This window comes from Propithecus coquereli, unplaced genomic scaffold (assembly GCF_000956105.1).
Source record: "Propithecus coquereli isolate 6110/MARCELLA unplaced genomic scaffold, Pcoq_1.0 Scaffold444, whole genome shotgun sequence".
Taxonomy (NCBI): domain Eukaryota; kingdom Metazoa; phylum Chordata; class Mammalia; order Primates; family Indriidae; genus Propithecus; species Propithecus coquereli.
The window spans coordinates 614,813-635,942 of NW_012150219.1; the positions used below are offsets into that span (position 1 = coordinate 614,813).

At 39.3% G+C, this 21,130-nt stretch overlaps 1 protein-coding gene across 1 annotated transcript in view; it reads left to right on the plus strand.

Moving 5' to 3' along the window:
• Positions 1-17,469, plus strand: part of ARFGEF2 (ADP-ribosylation factor guanine nucleotide-exchange factor 2 (brefeldin A-inhibited)) — a 95,316-nt gene extending 77,847 nt beyond the window's left edge. The window contains exons 32-40 of the mRNA XM_012654693.1: positions 662-797; positions 1,893-2,031; positions 2,131-2,185; positions 3,698-3,812; positions 6,796-6,926; positions 9,936-10,104; positions 11,451-11,589; positions 13,787-13,904; positions 14,447-17,469. Coding sequence (XP_012510147.1) covers positions 662-797; positions 1,893-2,031; positions 2,131-2,185; positions 3,698-3,812; positions 6,796-6,926; positions 9,936-10,104; positions 11,451-11,589; positions 13,787-13,904; positions 14,447-14,623 — 1,179 coding nt within the window. The 3' untranslated portion in view covers positions 14,624-17,469. The remainder of the gene's footprint in view (positions 1-661; positions 798-1,892; positions 2,032-2,130; positions 2,186-3,697; positions 3,813-6,795; positions 6,927-9,935; positions 10,105-11,450; positions 11,590-13,786; positions 13,905-14,446) is intronic.
• Positions 17,470-21,130: the final 3,661 nt, after the last annotated feature.

A 21,130-nucleotide genomic window follows, 5' to 3' on the forward strand; every position in this document is an offset into this window, starting at 1 on the left:
GTCTCGCTCTTGCTCAGGCTGGTTTCGAACTCCTGAGCTCAAACAATCCGCCTGCCTCGGCCTCCCAGAGAGCTGGGATTACAGGCGTGAGCCACCGCGCCCAGCCTTTATTTCCTTTTCATTTTTGGAAAATTTTAGCTTTAAGTAACCAAATCAATCACTTTATTTCCTTTCTGGCTTCTACTTTTGGAATCATGCTTAGCAACTCTTCCCTTTTCAATGATTTTATAAATATGTTTCTATATATCCTCTGGTAATTTCATGGCATCATTTTTAATATTTAATTTTTGGTTTAAGGTATGAATTTTAGCATAATCTATATTCTTTTTTTTAAAGTATCATTTTGAATAACTGTTTATTCTGTCATAGGTCTGTACTTAAGTTAATGCCCATACTGCTGGACTTTTGTTTATGTCTGTATTTACAGTTTATAAAATGCCATCTTTATTCGTAAACCTTTGTTCACAAATCTCATGATTATTTCTTTAGGGTCGATTTTTGGAAGTATTGTTACTGAGTCAGTGGTATGAACGTTATTAAGACTGTTCATACGTTATCGCCAAATTGCTTTCCAGAACAGCTTTGCTAATAGGGTTCAAGAATGCCCATCTCACTGCAAAGAGAATGGCTTTTAAGCAGTATCTTTTTATTGTTTCTCCAGAAATCTGAGTGGATGACAACAACCTGCAATCATGCACTTTATGCTATTTGTGACGTATTTACCCAGTTTTATGAAGCTTTGAATGAAGTTCTTCTTTCTGATGTGTTTGCACAATTGCAGTGGTGTGTAAAACAAGGTATTCTTTAACTCTCTAGGCATCATTTGTCTTACATAGTCCTTAATGAGAGGTTAATTTTTTCAATATGTAAAAGCATGGACGTAATACAAAGGACTACAATATATAATTTAGTTGGTAAAAATGTATATTTTTAAATTTAATTAGAAAACAGTCTCCCACCCTCAGTTTATAAAGCATTTCTTTAAGATTAAGACAATAGTTATTTTTGTATTTTTGGAGTGCAGCAAAAAAAAAAAAAAAAGATGTAGCTTTGTGCATTACACTATTCTTTCTACTTTTGTATAAGTTTAAAATTTTCTATAGTAAAATGCTTTTTAAAATGTACTGTTGTAGTCAAGATCAACAGCTTCATCAGTGGACAATTTTTTGTTTGAATAGTTATGTGCTTATTTTAGTGTGTATCAGGAAAAATTCCTAACTAGCACATCAGACCTGGATTCCATACATAATTTTTGCTTAGGGCAAAGCTAAATTTAGTTAAATTTTTCAAAAAGTGACTCAGTTTTAAAATAAATAACAAAACAATTGATTTTTAGATGGCAAAAATTGGAAATGTAGTGTTTGAGTAGAAGGATGGTCTAATATTTTCCGTATTATTTTCCCATTTTTCGTATATGATCCAATTAATTAGAGTAGCAAGATGCTTCATAGCTAGCGATAAAACTAATTTTACTTCTTAAGTAAATAATTTTACTTCTTCATAGCCTACTTAAACTATAAAAATTTTAATACTGTCTATAGTATTGCTTCATTAATTAAAAGCCTACCCCCCCCAAAAAAAACAGGCTGGGGTTGGAACATGCCTGTAATCTTAGAACTTTGGGAGGCCATGGTGAGAGGATTACTTGAGGCCAGGAGTTCGAGACCAGCCTGAACAACATAGAGACCCCATCTCTATAAAAAATAGAGCTATGATGATGGCACTGGACTCTATCTGGGGCAAGAAAACAAGACCCTGTCTCATAAAAAAAAAAGGAAAAGCCTACAAACCGACCTGTTACAATCTCCACCTCACAATGTAAACTATTTGGGACCTGGTTGGCATCAAAACAGCAGTAGAACTTTAATGATAGGTATTGCTTTATTTTGCAGATAATGAACAATTGGCTCGATCAGGTACAAATTGTTTAGAAAACTTAGTAATATCCAATGGAGAGAAATTCAGCCCTGATGTTTGGGATGAAACGTGCAACTGTATGTTGGATATTTTCAAAACAACTATCCCGCATGTGTAAGTGTTCATGCAATTATTAAAATTTATTTGGTGGATATCATAAACCTCCTGCTTCCTTTGACATTGAACATTTTCCTTCTCTTCCATTTCCTTAAGTTTGCTGACATGGAGACCTGTAGGAATGGAGGAAGATTCATCAGAAAAACATTTGGTAGGATTTTTCTTTTTCTTTGTCTTTTCTTTCTTCTCATACCTTAGTAAAAGATTAACAGCCTGAGCAACATATCGAGACGCTGTCTATACCAGAAATAGAAAAAACCAACTGGGCATGGTGGTGCACACCTAAGATGTGCTACTCAGGAGGCTGAGGCAGGAGGATCACTTGAGCCCAGGAGTTTGAGGTTGCAGTGAGCTATGATGACGCCACTGCACTCCAGCCTGGGCAACAGCAAGACCATGTCTCAAAAAAAGATTAAAAAAATATATATATATTAGCCGAGCACGGTGGCTCACGCCTGTAATCCTAGCTCTCTGGGAGGCCAAAGCGGGCGGATTGTTTGAGCTCAGGAGTTCGAGACCAGCCTGAGCAAGAGCGAGACCCCGTCTCTACTAAAATTAGAAAGAAATTAATTGGACAACTAAAAATATATAGAAAAAAATTAGCCAGGCATGGTGGCGTATGCCTGTAGTCCCAGCTACTCGGGAGGCTGAGGCAGGAGGATCGCTTGAGCCCAGGAGTTTGAGGTTGCTGTGAGCTAGGCTGACGCCACGGCACTCTAGCCCGGGCAACACAGTGAGATTCTGTCTCAAAAAAAAAAAGTATAATGAGCCTATACAATTTATACTTTCTTGATAAGAAGTGAGTTAAAAAAGTTATAATCTCTAAAAATAATATGTTCATTAACATATTTGTTAATTTGGGATCAGTTGGCACAGTTTATTAACACCATTGTGAGTATTTTTCCATATTCTTAACTATTCTTTGAGAATAGCCTTTTCAGTTGATGCATGTTGTTATAATTTCTTTAACTAATTCTCCCTTATTAGACTCGCAGGTCAGTTCTAGTGTTTCACTGTTACAAATAATGCTGTGATGTGACCGTCCTTGTTTCTTGCCCTCCTAAATAAATGGTGCTTTCCTCTCCACCAAAGAAGTGGTAGTTCTTACTTTTTGTATGAGACTACTTAAAGAGGTTTTAATTCAAATCTCACTTTAAAATACTTTGGTTTACATGGGGACATTGAATTATTAACTTTTATTCCCAAGTAACTCTAAGGCCATTAGATTTTAAAAGGCCTTTGGGACATAGCAACTTAAAAATGAAGCACGTTATTTAAACATTTTCTGTTTCTTAACTCTGTCTTCTGCTATCAGCTTTTTTAAAAACTAGTTACTGCACTACTTGTTTATTTTTTTAACTTGATCTCATTAAAAATTTGTCACATTTATTGTTAAATCATAATACATAGAGAAATGTCCTTTGAGTTGGAATAAGAAAATGTGAAATTTTAATAGGGGGAGAAATAATTGAAATTCTTAATCTCTCCAATGCAGCCTTGAAGAAGTGCTACATTAAGCATCCAAGTGTAATTTTGCTTTGAGCTGAGCAAGGCTCTTAAATTCAGGCTGGGCTGGCTGTGTTAAAACAGACACATCTCTGCCCAGGCACTGACTTAAAATGAAGAAACGTGAGCATTATATTTCTCTCTGGTTTACATTTAGGATGTGGATCTGGACCGCCAGTCTTTAAGCAGCATAGATAAAAATGCCTCTGAAAGAGGCCAGAGCCAGCTCTCTAACCCAACAGATGACAGCTGGAAGGGCAGACCATATGCAAGTAAGGCCACTTTTTTATTTATTTTAAGTAAGTAACACATTTACCTGATTCAAATATTCAGAAGGCACAGAAGGCTAAACATGATAAGCCACCTTCTACCCCTGGGCCTCGGTCTACCAGTTCCCTTCCTTGTGGCAGCCAGTGTTACCAGCTTGTCATGTACCTTTCCAGGGTCATTTTATCCATGTGCAAGCAAATGCATACACATATACATTTACATACATACATATCTAATACATATGACTTCTCCTTTCCTTTTTATACAAACTGTGGAATGCTACACATTATTCTTTGTTCACTTAATGTATCTTAGAAATCATTTAAAATCAGTACATAAGGAGCTTTCACTTCTTTTTATACTATTGTCTGTTATCCCAGTATGTAGATGTAACTTTATTTACTTAATTGGGCCCCTACTAATGAGCATTTATATTTCTAATCTTTTGCTGTTAGAAACAATACTGCATTGAATAACCTGATACACATGTCAGTTGTGAGTTTATTTAATAAGTTCCTAGAAATAGAATCGTGGGATCAGTGAATAAGTGCATTTGCTATTTTGACAGATATTTCCAAATTGCCATCTGATAAGATTGTGCCTGTTTACATGATCTTTGGGAGCACTTAGATGAAATTTGGTAACTTTGGAGTAATTTTAATTTGGAATTTTCTTATGAGTGAAATTGAGCAGTTTTTCATATATTTGAGAGCCACCTTCTCGTCTATGAATTCTGTAATCTTTTAACATTTGGTATCTATTGTTGGTCCTTTCTTTATTGGTTTAGAGGAGTTCCTTATGTACTAAAAATCCTTTTTCTGTATATAAGTTTCAGATTACTTCTACCACCTTGTCTCTTAATGTTGCTTATGGTGTGTTTTACTATCTAGCATTTTAAAAAATACATTTAACAGTGGTAACGTGCCAGGCACTGTACTGTGTGTTTCGTGTACATGATCTCATTTAATCCTTATATTACTATTAATACTGGCCTTTGAAGAGGGACTGTTTTACATTTTGAGTGAACTGGGGCTTAGACAGATGCTATAACTTGCCAATATGTAGTAGATAGAGTTGGGATTCAGACACACTTTTAGCAGACTAAGGAATCAGAACTTATAAAATGTTATTCTGGTCCTTTGAAAGTTGTGTGCCCCTTTGTTTGCCTTTATAGCAGTCCCACCCCGACCTCAACATGCCAGGCTGTAGGTGTTAACATTGAAGTTAACTTCTGAAGCAGCACGTTAGACAAAAGCAGTGTGCGGTAACCATTTTCTTTAGAAGGAATAAAAGTAGCCACCCTTGAAATCCATTAAAGAGGCACCATGTTGGTTCTGACGCGCTGTCTCCAGTAACTGCTGCACAGCCAGTTTCTCTCCAGTGTCCAGTGATAGAATGATCTCTTTTTCTTCATCAGCTCCAGATAAAGTGGTTAGCTTGTGTGAGAAGGCCAAGTGTACATTTCTTTCAAAAGGAGAACCACTCTCAGCACAGCGAGATGTCTGCACTCTGAGAAGTGCCTGGGACTTGACTGCCCTCCTGCTCCCCCAGGGAATATTGCACTTGCTCCTCCCAGCCTCCCAGCTCAGCCTCCCTTCTGGGCATAAGTTCAGGCAGGCAAAATCTTTGCACCATTAGTATCATTTCCTTTCTTCCCTTTTATTTTTGGTCCAAAATGCTGTCATCAAATTGGTATAAGTTGAATGTACATCTGCTGCAACTCTACTGTATTTTTTAAAAAATTAAAACATTCTGGCCAGGCACGGTGGCTCATGCCTATAATCCTAGCACTCTGGGAGGCCAAGGTGGGAGGATCACTTGAGCTCAGGAGCTTGAGACCAGCCTGAGCAAGAGCGAGACCCCATCTCTACAAAAAAATAGAAAAAATTAGCTGGGCGTGGTGGCATGTGCCTATAGTCCTAGCTACTCAGGAGGCCGAGGCTACAGGATGGCTTGAGCCCAGGAGTTTGAGGTTGCTATGAGCTAGGCTGATGCCACGGCACTCTACTCAGGGCAACAGAGTGAGACTCTGTCTCAACAAAAGAAAAAAAATTAAAACATTCTGCATAGAGAATTGTTATATGTTTATGTAATTTCACAAACAACTTTGAAAAACTTAAAGACAGCTCGGCCTCCTTGATTTCTATCACTAAAACCTTTGTTTACTGTTTTCAGCATTTCTATCACAATAAGTTGGGAAAGGAATCTCTACTTTGGCAATAGTCAAATGAGTTAACACTTAGGAAGTGTTTGACATGAGACCACCCTGCACCCCCAGGAACACAAAGATGGTTGGAGTCAGAGTCTAGTCAGTAGACAGAAACCACACTGCTAATTTGAACGGGAAAAATTCGATATAAAGAATCATTAATTAGTCAAAGGTTGCTAACCACTAAAAGGAGTAAAAGGCTACTCTTAAGGGATACAAAAGTAGAAAATGCAGAAAGCCGCTGCTACCATTAGTGTAGACAGAAAGCGTTCCCAAAACTAAGAACTTAGAAGAGCCACTCGTGTGCCCGCCCGAAACTGAGATTCTCGCCTTTTCAGAGAGGCTGGCTGCTGCAGGAACCTCATGTGGTTAGGGTTCAGTCCAGAGCTGATCTATAGGAGTGGCCCATCTGGCGGCAGAGAAACGTGCTTGCAGACACAGAACCTGCACAGCTGAGTCCCTCACCCTCTTCCGGTCTTCACTCAAATACCACATTTTCATAGAGACCTTTTCTAACCAGCTTATTTAAACTTGCAACGCCACCATGACATTTCATGTCCCTGTCTCTACCTTATGTCATCATTATTTGACATACTGTATCTTATAGTTAAATATTTTATTTATTGCCTGTCAGCACCATAGGAGCAGGGATTTTTTTTGTCTGGTTTTATTGATTGCTATCAGGAATCATGCCTGGCACATAGTAGGAGCTCGGTGAATATTTACACAATATTGGGTCAATCATTATTAGGGTTAATCTTTATCATCTAATATAGATCAGAAACTGTTTGCCAGCCTCCTCATCAAGTGTGTGGTCCAGCTGGAACTGATACAGACCATTGACAACATCGTGTTCTACCCGGCGACAAGCAAAAAGGAGGATGCAGAGCACATGGTTGCTGCCCAGGTAAGAACCGCAGGCCGAGGAGCGAGGTGGCTCCAGTGCAGTGTGTGCTGGATTCAGCTCACACTTGCTTTCCAGAGCCTACCCGTTGACCTCTTCTCAGCCCCACATTCAGTGACAGTGTTTTGGTAGCTTGAAATTGGCCTCGATGGAAGTTATTTATGTCACAGAAATCAGCAAACGCTAGAACTTGGGGCTTCAATTTTTTTAGTCCCCGGAGAGCTGGTTAACCAACATACCACTGCTCTGATGCCACCCCCCTGCCTTGGTGCTTTGAAAAAAGTGTTTTCGCAGGAACTGTTTGCCATAATTGGTAAACGGTTTAACCATAAATAACTGAGAGGGAAAATATGTACATAAAGACACAAGTTTTTCCTTCAGAAATTTTCACATTTCGGTTTTGTATTAAATATATGCAGCTATATATAAGAGATTCTCAAAAACAGAACTGAGTGTCCAGAAGTTGGACAGTAATCCCACACCATGAATTGCAAACCTCAGTGCTTCGGGGGCCAAAAGATTCAGGGTGACTGAGACAGGCTGGGTAGGGACTGCAGTAAACCAGAACTCTCTAGCTCAGCCAAAGCAGCGGCCACCTCCCAGCTCCAGGGGTGTGTTGCCATCCGAGTGGATTAAGTTGTAATGGTATTCCAGTTTTTCAAGAGGAGACAGAATTGAGATTTTTTTCATATAGGAAATCTGTCTTTTAAATACGGGAAATTAATGTAAATTTTATTATTGCTGAACAAAATACATCTGTGAGCCATAAGCTGTCCTTTTTGGGTTTTTTATTTTTTAAACTTAAAAATCAACAGTCTTAGTATATTTACCAATTTGTGCAAACATCACCACTGTCTCATTTGAGAATATATTTATTACTGCAAAATAAATGCTATAGTCATTAGCAATCACCCCCTGTTCCCCGCTCCTTTTGGGTCCTGGCAACCACTTATCTACTTAGGTCTCTATGGATTTGCCTATTCTGAACGTTTCATATAAAAGGAATCATACAATATGTGAGCTTTTGTGTCTGGCTTCTTTCATTTAGCATAATGTTTTCTAGGTTCATCTACCTTATAGCATGTGTCCATAAAGTTATTCATTCCTCTTTATTAATAAATAATATTCCGTTTGATGGATGTACCACATTTCACTTATTCATTCATGAATTGATGGACATTTGAGTTATTTTCACTGTCTGGCTATTGTGAATAATGCTGCTACGAACATTTGTGTGGACATGTGTCTCGTGGACATATATCTAGGAGTGGAATTGCTGGGTCATGTGGTAACACTCGGTCTGCCTCTTTGAGAAACTGCCAGACTGTTTCCCACTAGCAGTGTATGAAGGTTCCAGTTTCTCCACATCCTCACCAATGGTGGTGTTGTCCTTTTATAAAATTATTATTATAGACACTCTAGTGGATGTGAAGTAGTATCTCATTGTGGTTTTGATTTGCATTTTCCCATGACTAATGATGTTGAGCATCTTTGTGCTTATTGGTTATTTGCATATATTTGGAAATATCTACTCAAATTCTTTGCCCATTTCAAAATTGTGTTACTTATCTTTTTATTGTTGAATTATAAGAGTTCTTACATTAATATATTGTAGATATACTAATCCCTTATCAGATATATGATTTGCAACCGTTTCCTCCCATTCTGTCTGTTGTCTTTTCAGCTTCTTTATGGCGTCCTTTGAAGCACAGAAGTTTTTAATTTTGATGAAGTCCAAGCTGCCTAGTTTTCTTTAGTCACTTGTGCTTTTGGTATCCAATCTAAGAAAGCATTGCCTATTTCAAAGTCACAAAGATTTAGGCCTATTTTTTCTTTGAAGAGTTTCATAATTTTAGCTCTTACATCTAGGTCTTTGATCTGTGTTTTAGTTCATTCTTGTATGAGATGGGAGGTAGGGAGGTCCGACTTCTTTCTTTTGCATGTGATATCCAGTTGTCCCAGCACCATTTGTCATAAAGTCTCTTCTTTCTCCAGTGAGTTTTCCAACATTCTTGTTGGAAATGACTTGACCATAAATATAAGGGTTTATTTCTGGATTCTCTATTCCATTGTTATAGGTCTATCTTTATGATAGTACCATGTTTTCCTGATTATTGTAGCCTTTTAGTAGGTTTTGAAGTTGGGAAGTCCTCTAACTTTATGCCTCTTATGCAAGATTATTTTGTCTGTTCTTTGTCACTTGCATTTCCATATGAATTTTAGGATTAGCTCATTGATTTCTGCAAAGAAATCACCTGGGATTTTGATGAGGATTGTGTTGAATCTGTAGGTCAATTTGGGAAGTATTGCACATTCTTCCCTTTTTTAACTTCTGGCTTATAAGGAGAATCGGTCTATTTCTAGAAGTCTCAAGAAATATAAAATCCCTAATTATGTCTCAAATTTTAGGCAACATGTTCAATAAAATTTTCTAGCATTTCATACATGTTTTAAAGTGTTGGGTTTTTCTCCCCCTCCTCCCTTCATGTTTGCAAACACAGTCATTTTGAGCTTATTTGGTTCAGTAATTACCTGATTGGAGGCTAAAAATGCCACTTGGGCTTTGCTTACCAATTTTTGTCTTTAGTATGTTTGAGACTCACATCTTTTATCACATATATTGCATTTTGATTCTCTCATTTTTCAATTTCTTTATAAAATAAAAAGAGAAGAATTCAGTCCTGTAGTGAAATAATTGGAGCCACACACACACACACACACACACACACACTCACTCACTCACTCACTCACTCACACTCTCCTGTTTATGCGATGAAGGCAGCACTGATAAAACCAAAACTTTGGCCAGTTGAGCCTGCCGTCCTGCAGGAGCCCAGTATGTTCCTTCACTGGCGAGTGAGCAGAGTCTCAGTGGAAATAGTTCCTGGTGTTGAGGAATGAAGTGTATCTTATAGAGAGGATCGCTTTTAGAAAGTCATGACTGCCTTTGTCTGCAATCACAATGCCCAAAACCACTCCATCTTCTTCACTTAGCTCTCCTCTGTCCTCTAGCAAGACACACTGGATGCAGATATCCACATAGAGACGGAGGATCAGGGCATGTATAAGTATATGTCTTCCCAGCACCTCTTCAAGCTGTTGGACTGCTTGCAGGAGTCCCATTCATTCTCAAAGGCCTTCAACTCCAATTACGAGCAGCGTACTGTCCTCTGGCGGGCAGGTAAGGCCACACTGGTCACCATCCTAAAACATGAAAGCCTTTGGAAAATTCCTGAGATTTTAAGTGTAGCTGGAATAATTTACCAGATATTTTCATGCTTGAGGGAGAAAGAAGGGAAATGCTATGTAGATTTTATCCCAGTACCAGGGATGCTGCCTGACACACAGTAGATTCTTACTAAGAATTTGATGAAGGGCCCAGTAGGGTGGCTCCCGCCTATAATCCTAGCACTTTGGGAGGCCGAGGTGGGAGGATCCCTTGAGCTCAGGAGTTTGAGAACAGCCTGAGCAAGAGCGAGACCCCATCTCTACTGAAATTAGAAAAAATTAGCCAGGCATTGTAGCTGGCACCTGTAGTCTCAGCTACTCAGGAGGCTGAGGCAAGAGGATCACTTGAGCCCAGGAGTTTGAGGTTGCAGTAAGCTTCGACGACACCACTGTACTCTATCCAGGGAGACAGAGTAAAATTCTGTCTCAAAAAAAAAAAAAGAAAGAAAAGAAAAAGATTTTGATGAAAAGACAAATTGAAAGTGAATTGATCTAGTGAGTCAAGAAGTTTTACATTAACTTCAAAGTTAAATATATGATAAGTGTGGCATTCTAGGAGAAACCGAAAGCATTCATAAGTTTTCTTAGGCTTTTAAGGGTTCTCTCTCTTTCCTGCCTCCAAAAATAAATACTATATCCTGGAGGTAAATATATGTATTTTTTCAGGGGTGGTGGTAGGATTCTCATTATTTTGAACTTTGCACAAAAATGATACTTTATATAATTTTTCAATTATTACCATTACTTTAATTTTTCTCCCTAAATACCTATTTAACCCACAATTAATGTCATTTTTCTCAATGGCTTTAAAATATCCAGATATTTTATGTCTTTGCCTATAATAAGGTTTTGCTTATAAGAGTGGTTTACACATCTCCTTAGCTAATTAATACTGCTTTGTTTTAAGAACGTGTGTTCTTGTATGTGTTTTGTAGAGAAAAGGTCTTGCAACTTAGAAAAATGCTAGATAGTCCTTCAGTGCAACTCAGGGGAAAAAAAAGAAAATACTAGAATTCTTAAGAGCTGTTACATTTGAGGAGATGAAACTAATGGTTTCACCAGCTTATGAGCAAAGTCTAAATGGAGAACAGTTCGGGTCACTGAGGAATGAAGTATATCTTATACAGAGGATAACTTTTGGAAGAGTCATGACTGCCTTCATCAGATATTACAATTGAGTTGTATTAAGAACATGAGATTTTTCAGTATTTCCAAAACTAACTAGATTACTAGTTCCCACACAGTTTCTCAGCATTATCCTAGAAATGTGTGCTATTTATGTGACTATCTGATCTGTAGGTTTTAAGGGCAAATCTAAACCCAATCTTCTAAAACAAGAAACCAGCAGCCTGGCCTGTTGTTTGAGGATCCTGTTCCGAATGTATGTCGATGAGAACCGCAGGGATTCCTGGGAAGAAATACAGCAGCGCCTTTTAACGTAAGATTGATTTCTAATTAAATTTCATATCTGTCATATACAAAATGCATCATAATACTGAAAAAAGGAGAAAAATGCCTACATGCTGACATCTTGTTTTCCTTTTTATTTTTTCCTTTTATTTAATGATTTTTCCATTACACTTTTCTTAATGCCCTGAAAAGGGCAGGGCCTCATCTGCTTCACGCATAAGCCCTCCTTAAGGCACAAAAACATGGGCAGTGAAAAGCACTCCGACCTCAGAGTCAGCACGCTGGAGTGAAGTCCTGACTCTGGTTAAAGACCTGCGGCCTTGGGCAGGTCACTGTTCCTCTTGGAACAAGGTCCTCTTTAGAGTTACTTTTAGCTCTAACATCCCATCTTTCCTTCTTTCCAAGAATATATTAGAATCATATAGATACCAGCATGTGCCCATGTCAGTTACACAGAAATGCAGGGAGACCGGCAGGGAGACAGTGGGACACCAGTGAGATAGCCCAGCCAGAATAGGGGGTCTTGGCTACCCAGCTTCCTGGGCATCCAGCAATATGCTGATGTCTAAGCTTCCTTTTAAGATCTAAAAACAGCATCCCACAGTGCTGGCAACCACCATGTGGTAAGACACACATTCTCCTGCACGACTGGTTGGAGTGTACAGTGACATGACCTTTCTAGAACAGAGATCTTTCTTTCAGGAACCCTAAAGTGTTTGTTTTCTTTGACTCAGTAATTCCACTGTTATGGAATCTACTTCAGGAAATATTTTAGAAATAGGAACCAGGACTCCCACACAGACTATTCATGTGCAGACTTACGGGGAGAAATAATTATAAACAGCTCAACTGTGGAATGGATAACTAAATTATGGTATGTCCTAAATTATGGTATATATGATTGAATATTTACAGCCTTCAAAAATGAAGTTTTTAGGCCGGGCGCGGTGGCTCACGCCTGTAATCCTAGCACTCTGGGAGGCCGAGGCAGATGGATCGTTTGAGCTCAGGAGTTTGAGACCAGCCTGAGCAAGAGCGAGACCCTGTCTCTACTAAAAAAATAGAAAGAAATTAGCTGGACAACTAAAAATATATGGAAAAAATTAGCCGGGCATGGTGGCACATGCCTGTAGTCCCAGCTACTCGGGAGGCTGAGGCAGGAGGATCGCTTGAGCCCAGGAGTTGGAGGTTGCTGTGAGCGAGGATGACGCCACGGCACTCTAGCCCAAGCAACACAGTGAGACTCTGTCTCAAAAAAAAAAAAATGAAGTTTTTAAAAGATCATTTTCCTTCACACAGGAACATGCTTATAATAAATTTCACCAAAAAGGGGGGAAGATGCAAAACTATTGTGATTTTAAGCAATGTTTTTTTGTGTGTTCTTTGTTGTTGTTTTTTTCCCTACAGACAGGATCTCACTATGTTACATTAATTAAAGGGAACACCAATGGCTCATTTCAACTTAGGCCCAACAGAGAATTACCTACATAGTCTCATAAAGTTTCTCTAAAGGAGATATATAAATGTCAAGTTTTTGGCATAACATGTTTTTTAAAAAGTAATTATTTGTGATTACAAGGAAAGAACAGTAGATTTTGTTTTTTGTTTTTTGTTTTTTTTTAAGAGACAGGTCTTACTCTGTCACCCAGGCTGGAGTGCAGTGGCATGATCATAGCTCACTGAAGCCTCGAACTCCTTAGGCTCAAGCAATCCTCCTGCCTTAGCTTCCCAAGTAGCTGGGACATGCCACCATGCCCAGCTAATTTTTTTCTTTCTTTTCTTTTTCTTTTTTTTGGTAGAGACAGTGTCTCCACAATGTTACCCAGTCTAGTCTTGAACTCCTAGCCTAAAGCAATCCTCCCTTTTCAGCCTCCCACTGCTTCAGCCTCCTACTCTTGCAAGAACAGCAGTTATATAATTAACTGTGAATAAAAAGCTCTTGTGCTAATTGTGCTGCAGACATTGATTGAGCCCAGCCCTAGCCATATGCCAGGCCTGAGCTATCTTTATCATACTTATTTAATCTTTACAACAATCCCTTGAGTTTAGTACAGTTATTTATCTCCATTTTATAGCTGGAGAAAGTGAGGCTAAGTGATTTGCCCAAGATAGCACAGCCAGAGCAGGTGCTCAATAAATGCTCATTGCAAGAAAAAGTAGTTCTCCCCTGCATGTGAGATGTTACTCAGTTGTTTGATGTGCCTCCCCCTCTCTAATTCTTCTAGTGTGTGCAGTGAAGCTCTTGCCTATTTCATCACGGTGAATTCTGAAAGCCATCGGGAGGCCTGGACAAGTCTCCTGTTGTTACTTCTAACTAAAACCCTCAAAATAAATGATGAAAAGGTATAAACAAGTAAACTCTGATGTCTCCTCTAGGACATAAGGTTTGGGTTGGCTTTTCACTCAGAGTTTAAAGTAACTTTTCTCAATTCTGCCAAGGATGGTTCCATGACTAGCACCATTCTAGATGCACTGGAGATAAGTTAATTCATTACAAACAATGGATGCCTTGGGATATTAGGCTTTTTTTCTAGAAGAACCTCAGTTGAGAAAGGCTGAAGTTTAAACCAGTGTGTTGCTTTTAGGAAGAGTATGGTCATTTTCAATGCGGGACAAGAGGGTTAAGATTGTGAAGCACTAGGTTTAGACCTAGGAACTTGCTTTACAAAATGAAAGAGCTATTGACTTTGGGTAGCAAGACTATCCAAATATAATGAAAAGAAGTTAAATATAATTAAAAGAAGTTTTAATTTGCAAGTTTTTTTTATTAATTTTCTAATAGCAAGAAAAAGAAGCTCCAGGGTGAGATGAACACTCTTAAAAAACTGGTGCAAAAGAATAGTTCCGTGTCTAATTTTCTCTCTCTGCTTCTCTCCCACCTCAAGTTCAAAGCACATGCTTCAACGTACTACCCCTACTTGTGTGAGATTATGCAGTTTGACTTGATCCCTGAGCTCCGAGCAGTTCTGCGGAAGTTCTTCCTCCGGATAGGTGTTGTGTATAAGATATGGATTCCAGAAGAGCCATCGCAGGTACCAGCAACACAGTCTTCAATATGGTAGCCCTGGCCCCTCTGGGCCACTGCTGCAGCTCTGCAGAATGTTCATCATGCCATCTCTGACTGGCACATCTTGGGAAGGGTCATAGAAACAAAGAGTAGGCATCTTGGATCTCAGAATGGCCGGGATAAGGATGGCCTCTATGCTGGTCCCATCACAGTCCCCGACTAAGGCTTGTGGTATTTTATTAAACTGTTGCGTACCCAGTTAACACAGCCTTGAGAAATGTTTGGTTTTGGCCAGCAGAACTCTCGTCTACTTTTTTCTTCATCTCTGTCATTCCATTTTACTGATTAAACTGTCAAATCTGTCATTGCAAATGTCATCATTTTCTAGCAAAGTCCCATGATTGGCTATAAATGTTTTGTCAGAAGAAGTCACTCTCCTTGAAAATCCTGAACATAGTTGTATAGGTTCGTGATTATTAGAGAGTATGTTAATAAAATTTCTTAAAACGGCTAACTGCCATCTAAAATATGCTGGGGTTTTTTGTTGTTGTTTGAGTGTGTTAGAGAAGTTTGAGTGTTTTTGTCAGTTATGAGTCAGTGGTAGTTAGATTAGTTTGGGGAAAGGTAGGGAAAGGAAGCGTTGTTTTCTGTGTTTTGTTAATGTCCAAGTGATTTTTAAAGTATTTTACAAAAAGATATTATTGAAGATTTGATTGAAGGCAGAGTTTAGTAATTAAGTTAGAATTTAGAGCTCACAAGGTTAAAAACAAATGTAGTGCCCTGTGGCGCTCCCTGTTTTAGTGACTTGGGGAGGACAAGTCTATAGGAAAAAGTAAACAATTTAATGAAGATGATTAGCCTTCCTTGAAGTAAGTATTTGTGGATGGGTATTAAATTAAAATTTCCAGAATACATTGTCCATCTCACATACTCTGAAATCTAATATATGAAGTAGTAGTAAAAATGAAGTAGTAATTTAACCAGAGTTCATTTATCTTTGAGTAAACCTTTTTATTTTTACCTCAGAAGAGTGTACTGATGGTTAGTAGCGCTGCTTTGCACAGTCCCCATTACAGGGCCCTGGAGGTAGGGACAGTAACTGTGCATGAGAAGACCTGCTCCTGTGAACTTCCTCAGCCAGATGTCCTGCATGGAACCAGCGCTGTCCTGGGGCCAGCACAGCTGAACTGTGACAACGGCAAGGAGATGGCGTGTGCCCAGCATGTCTGTTCATTTGAGCCTAGGAGCTGAATTCTTTGGCAGGGTTAGATTCTGAGGTCCTTATTATGTTAATGATGGTGCAATACTCTAAACTGCAGTAGAACTGAATTCTGATGCAGCTTGTGTAAAAGTGGGCAGTATGCAAGTACAGCCCGAAGCCTGCAAGCAGTGTATTTGGAAGCTTAATTTATTCTGAGTCCATGAGAAAGAGAACACATACATCATCCTCTGCCCTCATCCGCTGCTTGCCCAGAGCAGACGGAGCGTTAGAAGTGTTACACAGAGTGATTGAAACATTCAGACTTCTACCTACACTCTTTAGTCCTGTAAATTGGGTTGTATTGATGTCAACTCTGGTGCCTTAGAAGTTAGTAGTTTGGGAACCTATCTGTAAGTAAGATCGGATATTTTTTCTTTCTAGAGAAGGATTTCTGGTGCTTTTGCTTGCTAAGAGACCAATTTCTTATGTTTGTTTTGTTTTTGTTTTTAACAGCCTTGAGAAACGTTTGGTTTTAGCCAGCAGAACTCTTGTCTACTTTTTTCTTTCCCAAAAAGTATTTTAATTTCTCTACCAAAGAAAAAAAAAGCAGGTTTAAGTTTTTACATTATTTACATACATTGGATAAGAGGAGCTATATAATTTAGCAGGAAAGAACTATGGGAGAATATTTGTGAATGGCAAACGTTAGCACATTGGACTTAACTTGTCCTGGAATCCGTTACATCTTTACACTGCACCGGGAAACCTGCTTTCCCTAGTATCATAGTTTATCACAACCTCAAAAAGTCAGTCATCTCTCTCCATTGATTTTTGTACTAAAGGTATAAATGGGGAATATGCATGTCCATTCATTAAGTACATCTTGCATACAGCTATATCCCTGATTAAGTGATTTTTCCTTTCCCTCTGATGTTCTCATATGGCATTTTCTTCATCAAATGTGACTACAAGATTTTTTGAGTGTATTCTTGCCGTCTCTTTAATTTTTGCCTCTTGCAGGGTAGGGAATGTGTCAGTACATTTTATTACTTGCTGAAACATTCAGGCTTGAATTTCTTAATTTTGTCTTTTCAAAGATTTAATTTTCTGAATGAGGCATTTTAATTGTACCAGCAATGGACTTTTAAAAAACTGGATATAAAACCATTCAGGGTAATTCTTCTTGTCAGCAGACAGTGACGAACAGAGGAAATTTTTCCAGTAATAAGCCATTCCGCCTAAATTCTTTTTTGTGAATAAATCTGTTCTTTCTCATGGTAAATGTGGCTTGTGCCACTCAAACGCAAGTGAAAAGGGTGTGTGCGACTCCGCAACATCGAGCCAGGACACCATTCATTGAACAGAGTTATGGAGGAGAGTGAAGCATTTTCCAAGGCCTTATTTCTTTTTCAGAATGCTTTAAGTGTTGATTATATGTTCTGGGTCTCTAGAGAAGTTTTTATTTGTTGTAATACTACTACTTTGAGCAATTTTTTCTTCATTGTCTGTTAGGGAAATCACCAGCTCTGGCATCTTAACAACAAACCATGGATGGGAAATTTTATTTCTAATATGCATCTTTACAGTCAAATACACCTTTTCCCTGTACTTCTCACATATAACCAAAGAACATACATTGTGAAAATTGTATAATAATATCTGGAAACACAACATTTTCCTCTGACAGGTGACTTTTGTACAAAATGCAAAAAAAACTAAACTTTTTTTGTTCTTTTGTGATTATGGCTATACATTGAGTAGTCTTTATAGTTATTAAAGGAACCTGCTGACAAGTGAAAGTAGGATGATCTCATTCAAATGTTTGTTGTTATGATGCAAATGGATATTGGTTTCAATAGAAGCTGGATCCTTAATACTACATTTCTGAATTCTGTTTTAATATTTGTGTTAAAGTAGACATAGCTCGAACTTACGTGAAATCCTAGAGATTTGTTATTAGCAGCTTTGCAATTTGGGAAACAAAGAAACCAAAGCTGAATATTTTAAAGAATGAATATATCTGGAAGTCTTTGCTCTCCAAAAACAAAAAGAAACAAAACACTCTTTATCAAAGGTGTAGTTTTTCTCAGTGTTCTAATTTTTAAAAAATTTTATCTTCATATTTGCATAAAATATTTCTTTATGTGCAAAATGTATGTTTTACCTCCATAAAATGCCTAGAAGTTAGTTAATAGTTACTTTGGTTTAATCTATACACAATGATTAAGTGCATTTAATATTAGTAATTTAATGAAAAGCATTCCTTGCCCAATGGATGTATACATTTTTGAAAGAATAAGCAGAATTATATAATATGAAATGCTATGTAAATTTTTCTATGTAAAAATATTATGTATAATACTGTTAAAATATCCCATGCTTTGATCAGGTGGTAAATCAATAAAGTTTTAAAAAGTATAGCTGTTTTTAATGTAGTAATTAAAAAAATGTATATCAAGCCATATGTATTATTGGCTTTGAGTTTGTTCTTAAGGCAGATAGAAGCTTGTAGTTTTCAATTGGTGGTAAAATTTGGCCTCTGTATTAAATAGAATTATTAATGGGAGAACATTAATTGTGAGTCTTAATTTTTATATGTCCTCCCAGGAAGGGGAAAAAAATCCAGTCATGAGAAGATTATTATATAACTCTTGCATACACTTTTGACTTTTTTTTTTTTTTTTTGAGACAGAGTCTTGCTCTGTCACCCTGGGTAGAGTGCAGTGGCGTCATCATAGCTCACTGCCACCTCCAACTCGGGGGCTCAAGTGATCGTCCTGCCTCAGCCTCCCGAGTAGCTGGGACTACAGGTGTGCCACAACACCTGGCTAATTTTTCTATTTTTCATAGAGACAGGGTCTCATTCTTGCTCAGGCTGGTCTTGAACCCCTGAGCCCAAGCGATCCTCCTGCCTCGGCATCCCGGAGTGCTAGGATTACAGGCGTGAGCCACCACGCCTGGCCCCACTTTAACTTATTAATTTGACCAATGGTTAGTTCACCAAAAGACAGAAATCTATTGTCACGGCATTAAGGGCAAGACTGGCAGGGTGGCCAACTGGGCACTGAGTGGGGAGCAATTCTAAAGGTTCATGTGGGGTGCTCACCAATCAGGACAGGAAAACCCAGGCTTGGGTTTACCACCTCTGAATTCAGAATCCATTCTTTCTGAAATATGCTAAAGTTGTAAACCATTATTATACTTAAAACATTACACCGCTAAAATTGGCTAAATACATTCTCATCTTTATTAACTGGAGTAAAACTGCTAAATTTTACTCCAATGAATTACTATGTGGTACTAAATTTCAGGTACACCCAGTAAAGAACAAAAAAACAGCCCTTTCTTTTGGAAAAGGCTTCTAAAGAGTCTTTATCTCTTCTGAGCAGATAGGCCTGGGTTGTATCTAGAACAGTGTTTTTCAACCTGCTGCCAACCAGTGGTTTTCAGTTTTGTCCCCAGGTGACAGAGGGGACATGTGACAATGTCTGGAGATGTTTCTGGTTGTCTCAGCTGGTGGCGGGGGGGGAGCAGCAACAGTAACTGGCATCTGGTGGGTAGAAGCCAGGGATGCTGCTAAATGGCTGCCATGACAAGGAATTTACCCAGCCCCAAATGTTAATGGTGCTAAGGCTGAGAAACTCTGAACTAAAGTGACTTCCTTCCTCTCACAAGTATCTTTCAGCATGGTAGTGTAGGGCCCAAAAGTCAATTTGTGGCAGGTAATTTCCAGCTTTCTTTGGCCTTCCTATTAATTTTTAAAAAAACAGGTGGGCCATGGTGGCTCATGCCTATAATGCTAGCACTCTGGGAGGCCGAGACAGGAGGATTGCTTGAGGCCTGAAAAAGACCCCATCTCTGCAAAAAGTAGAAAAAATTAGCCAGGCATGGTGGCAAGCTCCTGTAGTCTCAACTATTTGGGAGCCTGAGGCAGGAGAATCGCTTGAGCCCAGGAGTTTTAGGTTACAGTGAGCTGTGGTGATGCCACTGCACTCTAGCCAGGTGACAGAGGGAGCCTTTGTCTCAAAAAAAAAAACACTTCTGCTTCCCCATTTTTTGAAGAAGATGCTGGGATCACTGATTGAGGAAGGGCCAGAACAACCATATTTAAGGTGCCACTTATTTAGGCATTTGTAAAGGTAATTTTAAAACTATACTGCATTTGTACCCTGCCAACAGACTGGAACACAATTTAAGCATCATCCCTCCTTTTTATAGAGGGGCACCTGGGGCTCAGAGAGGTCAACAAACTTGCCTAAGGGTCTGGAGCCCCATGGCCCTGCAGCCTGCTCTAGAGCCTGCCTCAGACGCTGCCACACGCCACTTCCCACTCCCAACCCACTCTTCCATTGCAACTCGATACACCTGCGGTCTCACCCCAGAGAAAACCTCACAGGAGGGAAAGGCTGCTCTGATGTGCTGGAGAGCAGATGGACAGATGGAAATGTGGGGACCTGGCCCCCATGGACAGAGCGCACTAAGCACTTTGCAGGCCCTGGGGGAGAAATACAAATGTAGGCTCACATGCTATGAATGTAAATATCGAAAAGCTGGAGGGGTAGGAATTGGCCTACTATCTGCACCCTCTCCGCCACCTCAAGCTTTGGCCTGCACCGCAAGGCCTTGCATGTGCACATGGAACCCAGCTCTGGCCAAAGCCCCTGCAAACACCCATCTGCCCACTACTTACCCTTCCAGCTTAGGGGTGCTCACAAGCTGCTGTGCAGCTCGTCCTTTGAAGAAGTGACCCAGGCAAGGGTTCTCCACAGAGCAGGGGTGGGGAATTCCAGGGCCCTGTGCGACTGGAACGTGGTCTGAAAGGCGGTGGCACAAGCTGTGGGTGAGCACACCCACTCGGCCCATGGGCTCTTACCCTGAGGGAGTTAGCAGCTGGAGGAGGGCGGGAGCGGAGCCATCTAAAGGAGCCATCTAAAGCAGGCGCACAGCCCAGGTCTAGGGTCTAAGGCAGTACCACCTAGGGCAAAATGGAGGACTGGGAGAGATGGGAAGACAGCAAAAATACACTTCTACCCAGCCACAAAATGGCCGTAACAGCCTATCTTCTTGGCCACTTGCTACATCCCAGGTGCTATTTTATGGGCTTCATATATATTGGCTCTTTAATCCTCACAACCATCCTAAGAGACAAGTTACTATTACTATCCCTATCTTAGAGATCAGGCAGCTAATAAATTATAAGTACTTGCCCAGCCTCACACAGATGGTGTCAGGATCTTAACCTGGGTAGTCTGACTCAAGTCCACATTCTTAACTAATATAATACACAAATATAAAAGAAGAATGACAATAAAAGGATGATAAAAGGTATGCCAGGAAATTCTTAACCAAAAGAAAGCAGGC